The sequence below is a fragment of the Notolepis coatsorum genome (assembly GCF_963971535.1).
Source record: "Notolepis coatsorum genome assembly, chromosome: 19".
NCBI classification, from domain to species: domain Eukaryota; kingdom Metazoa; phylum Chordata; class Actinopteri; order Aulopiformes; family Paralepididae; genus Notolepis; species Notolepis coatsorum.
In genome coordinates this window covers 34,432,243-34,440,079 of record NC_140183.1, presented here as the reverse complement: position 1 = coordinate 34,440,079, position 7,837 = coordinate 34,432,243, and the positions used below count along the sequence as shown (strand labels likewise).

Sequence of the window (7,837 nt, the reverse complement as noted above, 5' to 3'; positions counted from 1 at the left end):
ATTGTCTTATATACTGTGCCAAAGGATAGGGATAGAGCAAACCGCATACCGCATTCGGTGGGGTCTTTGTCTCTTTTAAGGAGGACAGATATGAGTGCCATATTAACGTCCCTGGAGAAGTTCCCCTCTTTGATTGAGTATAAAATCATATCAAGTAATAGGGGTCCAATTACATCCCAACATGAGAGGTACAGTTCTGGTGGGATACCATCCCCTCCAGGGGCCTTACCACTTTTGCAATTCACTTTGCCTCCCTAAGTTCCTCTAGTGTAATAGGTGCATCTAACTGTTTAGCGTCTTCCTCTGAAAGTTTAGGTAGGTTAATTTGATCAAGAAATGCATCCAGTTTATTATGATCGAAACCCACTTCTGACTCGTACAGGTTGGAGTAAAACGCACTGAAAGTCTCGTAGATTTATTTGGGGTCTGTAATAACAAGTCCCTGTTGGTCCTTACATTGTTACTCAGCTGATAGAATTGTACCCTTCCTGATGACTTGTCGTACAGAACTTGTAAGTCGCTTTGGATAAAAGCGTCAGCTAAATGACTAAATGTAAATGTACATTTAAATAACCATAAATGAAAATGACTGATTTCCTTCAATTCGGATTACATTAACGCTAACATTCCACAATAAGCAATTTATGATAGAATTAAAACATCACATGTTAAACTTTAACTTTAAACATGTTAAACTGGATGTTTAACATGTGAGATTCCATACCGAAACGGATATAATTTATTTAGATTTTTTTCATTGTCACTCATCCCTAAAGTGGAAATTCAGCAGAATAGAACAGATTCGATCAGGCTAGAATAGGATAGAATACAATTAAGAGAACAGACTGAATCAGACCATGAATTTCTTTCATGAAAAGCTTTATTTCACGGACATTCTGATCATCTGCCCATTTCTTTAAACGCACAATCTCTTTAAACGGATATAGGATATAATATATGTAAGGTACTGTAGTATTGATAAGACACTTTAATTATCATCTATAATATTTATGACTTATATCTTTGACCTATAAAAAATATATACAGTTTATATCATTTCCATTTCAATTGCTATCATTTCCTTTTACAGATAATCCCTTTAGAATGCAGTGACACTATGGAGGCACAGTACGTTCAGTTGTGTCATGAGAATGTAACTTGTTTCTAGACATTCGCTTGAAACATTTACAACAATGTTCTCCTTTCATGACAAGTGATATTATCATCAAAACAAATGGCATTTCATGAAAGCAGAAAAGACCCATGCTGTGAGATCATTTACACGAGATTTAGGATGTTGTCGTCTCCCAACCTGAGAGTATGGGGGGTGGAAGAGGTGGGAAAGCCCAGATGAGGGTTTTAAAAAACTGTCTTGGGTGACTTGTTATTCACAGTCCAAATTAAGAATTTCAATATGTTATCTCCATGGCCTAAGAAAGTTCAATCAATACAGTATGTGTGAACATGAGCTCCTCTCTCCCAAAGACAGAAACCAGAGAAGTAGGAATCAAACCTGTGATGTCATCAGGTATAAAGTCTGGAGCTGCTTGATTGACAATGACCACAGAATGTTTGTTTTATTTGTATACCGAATGAGCAGTTATATTCTATTCTAAAACACCTCAAAGGCACTAAAACAAGATTACAAACATCACAAAACAAACTGGTCAGACTACTGCTTGACCTTACTCTTAAAACCCACCTCACCCCTGCCCATTTTGACATCCTAGGATGACTTAGAGTAGACGACAGAGTACAGCAACTTGCAATGGGCCTGGTCTACAAGATACACTACACCACTAAGATACCCATGTACATGTCGAAATACTTCCCAAAGGTCAGTGAATTCCACGACCACAACACCAGAGGGAGTGTATGTTGTGTATGTCATAAATGTCATTATGAATTGAAAATGGGGGACCCTGATGTAAACAAGACTTTCTCTGTTCTGCATCCCCTTAACAATTGTGTGTATTGAGCCATACTGTATTGTACCCATTCTGCAATCTGTTAATACAATTTTCAATTCAATTCAATTCAATAGTAGTGTTCTCAGTTCTGGAACAGAAAATGTACCCGTATACTCAGAACATTCTATGTGTCATCTTATACAAATCTCTCCCAATTCATTATCTATGGAGCAGCTTCAGACTTACCACCTGATGACGTCACAAACTTGAGTTTTAGCCATTTTGGGATTTGGGAGAGAGTTCATGTTGTTGTTGTTGTTCACTAATATTTTAGAACCGTCTTAAACCACAGGAATAACATATTAATTCTGAAAGTGGGCGTAACTCCCCCTTAATTAAGTCAAGAAATCTGCAATGGGCACTTGAGCACCGTCTTCACTGGCTCAATAAAGTTTATTAGACACAATCCTGTCTCTGACCTTCAGGGATATGATATAGTATATGATATAGTATATATTATTATATAAAATATGATATGATATATGACATATATATGGATTATGCAATGATATATGATATAATGTATGATACATATGATATGCTATATGCTATGCTATATATTAAATAGGGCTGTCAAAGTTAATGCTTTAACTTTGGAGATTAATTTAAATGATTTAAAGCATTAAAATATATGAATCTAGATTAATCTATGGAGTGAAAAATCTTCAACGTTCTGAACTTTCAGCAGTATATTAGCTTGTTCTTTTTTTGCATCGACTCATGCACCTTTTTGAAAATCATCTGACATGAAGATGGAACACATTTTTGTTGTTAATATGATTTATATCACTGGTAGTTCATACAAGACATTATCGTCCTCTAAGCCAATCTGCACTTTAACATAGGCCTGGGTTGTTTTTATTTCTGTTAGCGCCGCGGATATAAGAAAGAGGTCTAGCTGAGTCAATGTTGATGGTTTTGTTGAACATTTGTATTTCACAGGAGAGAAACTATATTCAAAGAAAGCTATTAAAATAGTCTTTGAATCTAAATATACTTTCTTTGTGTTGATTTTACATTAATTCCATGATTTTACTCAAGTAAATATCTGTTACAAGCTTCGGTCTTAAGTAGAAAAATGCTATTTTTAATCTATAGATTAATTACAGAAAATTGTGAGATTAATTAGTTAATTTTTTTTTAATCTATTGACAGCACTAATATTAAACTAATAAAATACTTTATTGAGCAAGTGAAGACACTCATGATCCATTTTGGATCCCAACCTATAGTTCACTATAAACACAAGTATAGAAGGTTGGGAAGAGAGAGGTTGAGATGTTAGAAATTCAAGCTATATATATGGACAACATCCACTCAGTGTAAAAGGGTGACACCCCTTTTTATCACAATCTGTGTCCTAAGGCTCCCTACAATCTACATCTCCCCTTCATGACTGAAGTGGATTTAGTACATCAATAAGGGATCGTCGTTTTTAACCTAGTCAGCATATTCCATGAAAACCAAAAATGTTTAAAAAACCACTTTAAACATTAGTATTACAGAATCCTTTACATTATAAGGAAGGACAGAATAACCAGCATTCCAAATTCCCCTACAGTCATAAAACCTTGGCGTTTGTCATGAAAAGAGCTAGCTAACAACGTCAGTGTAAAGTGATTTAGAGTTGGCTGCAGAACCAGTTGACCTCAAATCCAGTAGGTTGCCACCTTTACGCACCCGGCCCTGGTCGACAATCAGAATGCAAAGTGCAAAGATAATGAATAAACATGTTCAAATTAGCGTAATTCTCTTGTACGGCATGATATACAACTGGATAATATGTTCTGATCAACATCAACATACAAGGTTGTTCAACACATGTGTCTGTACCGCAGCGCTTCCTCTGTACCTGGTGAATCAGTGAGGATGATCGAGGGTATTTTTGTTCAATGTCTGCCCCTGTTTGGTTTGGTTCTGGTGTAGATTGTGGCAAGACAACGGTTCAGTTCCCACAACATGGGTACTAAGAATACTTCACTTCCGTGATTTGATGCTTTTCTGAATTAATCAGGCTGTACGGAGACTTAAAGGGATAGTTTGGTTTAGTAGTTTAGTAGGAATGGTCTTTTTCTTCATTAATTGGTATGAAATACTTGTCAGTAGTGGTAGTGATGCATAACCATTAGCGTACTCACTGAGTCCTGTGGTTGAAGAGTGAACTGGGAAGCTTCAGACAGGCAGCCAAACGGGTCTTGAAACAAAAATGTTTTAACACAACACAAAGACCAACGTCTTAACCATCCACAACAGAAAACGGCAGTCCTTGTGCATTTCCTATGCTTGATTCTTCTGAACTAATAATGCAGTTACTGTACTACGCACACTGGGGCTAGTTCCAAGACATGATGCCAGTCTGAAGCCGCTATTTTCTGTTGTAGATTGTTAAAACCTTTGTCTGCATGTTGAGGTGAGATTTTTTACTTTTTTTTTCTTTTCGTTTGCTGCCTGTCTGAAGATTCATGGTTCGCTTTGGAACCCGGCCAGAACTCCAACCACAGGACTCACAGTATGCATTGAGTACACTACTGACAAATACATCACGCCACTGAACTCAAAACTGAACTCAAAAACTGAACTCTCTTTAATAGGCACTTTAACTGGATACTTTATTATCAAAAGTACTGGCTTTGAACACAGGTCCCATACTTGTTTGGGTTTTAGGGGGCAACTGGAATAAACTATAATGTTTATACCGTATGATCTGTTAGTGATGGTTGTGGTGTTGCTGTGGTAGACCATCACTGCTGAGGTAGAGGAAGCATTGCTAGTGAGCATTCCACCCCTATCGCATTGTCTTACAAAGATAGATATTACTATACAAAAACAGTACAAGATAATTGTTGCAGAGTACATGTGTACATTTGAACCCATTTACTGTTCTGAGGTCTATACTAGCTCAGCTCCATGGCCAGTTATGTAAATACATAGCTACTAGGGTATACGTGAGAGGAATATGGAGATGCATATTAACAGCTTATATCAAATTAACCAGAATACGAGCTATTATCTGGAATAGGGGACCCCATTTATTAAAGCAGCGTAAAATATTGCATTCCTCATTCCTCAATTTGAATTTGGTCGTACCGTGAGCTTGCACTACAATTGTAATCATTGTACCCATATTATCAGTTGGTCATTCAGATGTCTTAAACCACATTAACACAAGCTACATCATTGGGTCGTTGCTAACAATGCAGAAAGCAGCACTATGGCAAAAAAATAAAAATAAATAGCTATTATTGAGCTACATTGATAATCGTTTTGCAACTTGGAACCAATCAAGTGGCAGTATGATGCTTAAAGGACAATACCACTCTAATTTTGACTCCTCATCATTAAAGGACTATACCACTCTCATTTTGACTGGCATGGTCCTTAAGTGATAATCTATTAGGGCCGGCAATTGGCAATATTGTTTACTATGGCTTTCAGGTATTTTTTTGCTTCTAGTTTTTATGTCCTGGGCCCAGTTTCCAACCTGTTCCACCCCAGGTGAAAATCTGCATAAAATGTATACCTAGGTAAATGGAATATTGCTCCACTTCTACAAGGGCTATTTGCATATTCTTGGTATCTAGGAACATCTATGGACCTCAATGAATGTATTCTCAGTGTCAGAAATATTGTGTCTATTACTAGGCTTGCTTAAATTGTGATGAAACAAAGGAAAATATGAATTATGATTTTTCTTTTCATCTTTGACAGTGAATAAAACCATGATAATAATGACCAAACTTAAAAAAACTGCCACTGAGCTCATTCAGTACCCTCTTGAGATCATGTGTACAAAAGATCTAAGGAAATTAATAAAGGGAAGATGATCAAATTGAAGGTTTTGTACAGTACTGAATTCTCCCATCCGGACCAATGCAATTTGAAATATTATTATAGAATATAGAATATATGCTTATACATTACCTTATTATAGCCAATTCGCACATTTATATATATATACATATAGTATCTTTCAAATGGCCGAGTTCAATTTTGATATAGTATCACCAGGCGTGCATAATAACATATACTGATATTTAATGTAATCGACTGTACTTTTTTATTTCCCCCACAGTGTAACCATTTTGTAACTAATTTCAGATCTAATTCTTCCTACATGATTATAATAGTGTGGAGAAACTGACTGCATTTCAATATTTGTCAAAAACGTTACCTTTTGTAGCTTATTATCGCGAATCATAACAATTATTGATATGATTCATTCAGAACGCTGAACTTTGAAACACCATAGTGGACCACATGAAGTGTAGAACGGAGAAATTCCAACACTGAACGATAGCTAGCGATCCCCTCTTCAAAATGGCCGCAAAAAGATTCCAATTCCCATGGTTCAACATTTCCATTTCCGCTTCCGGATCAAAAAACGAGTGGAAAATAAAAACTTAAAATTATATAAATACACTTTTAACCTATTGCTAAACTATTGCCAGCCTAACGTTTTACATTCTACATGTATTTGTGACATAGTAGTGATAATAATACTTGAAAACGGTTGATTTTAAAATCACAAATTATTTTGCATCTTTATAAAAATATTAATATATGATAATAATGTCAAAAGGGGTCGGTACCGACCCTGTCGAGTGGAACAGGTTAAGTGATAATCTATTAGGGCCGGCAATTGGCAATATTGTTTACTATGGCTTTTAGGGTTTTTTTTGCTTCTAGTTTTTATGTCCTGGGCCCAGTTTCCAAAAATCCTCCTGACATCAACTTAGTATAATTTAGAGTCAATGGGCTAAGATGTTCTTAGTGCTAACATGTCTTTGAAAAATGGGCAGAGATGTTCTTAGGGCTAACATGTCTTTGAAAGATGGGCTAAGATGTTCTTAGTGCTAACATGTCTTTGAAAGATGGGCTAAGATGTTCTTAGTGCTAACATGTCTTTGGTAAATGGGCTAAGATGTTCTTAGTGCTAACATGTCTTTGGTAAATGGGCTAAGATGTTCTTAGTGCTAACATGTCTTTGGTAAATGGGCTAAGATGTTCTTAGTGCTAACATGTCTTTGGTAAATGGGCTCAGATGTTCTTAGTGCTAACATGTCTTTGGTAAATGGGCTAAGATGTTCTTAGTGCTAAGTAACATGTCTTTGGTAAATGGGCTAAGATGTTCTTAGTGCTAAGTAACATGTCTTTGGTAAATGGGCTAAGATGTTCTTAGTGCTAACATGTCTTTGGTAAATGGGCTCAGAGCAGCAACGTGTTCGAAGGCCTGAGGTTGAGATAATGAGCCGTACGATGGTGAACTTTGAGGTGAGCTCCATGAAGCCCCGTCTCACTATAGGAGAGAGGGCTTACCAGAGACACAATGTTAGAACTAAGAAGAGTCTTTACAGGAAACTCTCCTCTTCCTCTGGGGTGCAGCGTGTCTGGTGTGGCTGCTCCTCCCCTTCCTGTGCAGGCTCTGACATCACATCCTGTGGTTCTGCCGCTGGCAAACCAGTAGGTTCAGCTTCAGTGGAGACTTCTGCATCCTGAGAGCTGAACACACAGAGGAGACATGTTTTACTGACTGACTGGTTCTGACTGACTGACTGACTGACTGACTGACTGACTGACTGACTGACTGACTGACTGACTGACTGACTGACTGACTGACTGACTGACTGACTGACTGACTGACTGACTGACTGACTGACTGACTGACTGACTGACTGACTGACTGGCTGACTGGTTGGCTGACTGGTTGGCTGACTGGTTGGCTGACTGACCTGATACATTGCTTTTGGATACAGGTCTCATATATAACCTGGACTCAGGACATAAAGGAGGCACATGGTCATCCAAAACATTAAACTTTAAGAAAAATCTTCATTAAACCAATTCCCCTTAACTCATTCTGCGCCAAT

The 7,837-nt window shown here is 37.2% G+C and overlaps 1 protein-coding gene across 2 annotated transcripts in view; it reads right to left on the bottom strand.

Annotated features, from left to right (window-relative positions):
* Nucleotides 1–878: 878 nt before the first annotated feature.
* Nucleotides 879–7,837, bottom strand: part of LOC311246376 (platelet-derived growth factor receptor beta-like) — a 129,760-nt gene continuing 122,801 nt past the window's right edge. For both annotated transcript variants that reach the window (XM_084336537.1, XM_084336538.1), the window contains exon 28: nt 879–7,469. In XM_084336537.1, coding sequence (XP_084192663.1) covers nt 7,319–7,469 — 151 coding nt within the window. In that variant the 3' untranslated portion in view covers nt 879–7,318. The remainder of the gene's footprint in view (nt 7,470–7,837) is intronic.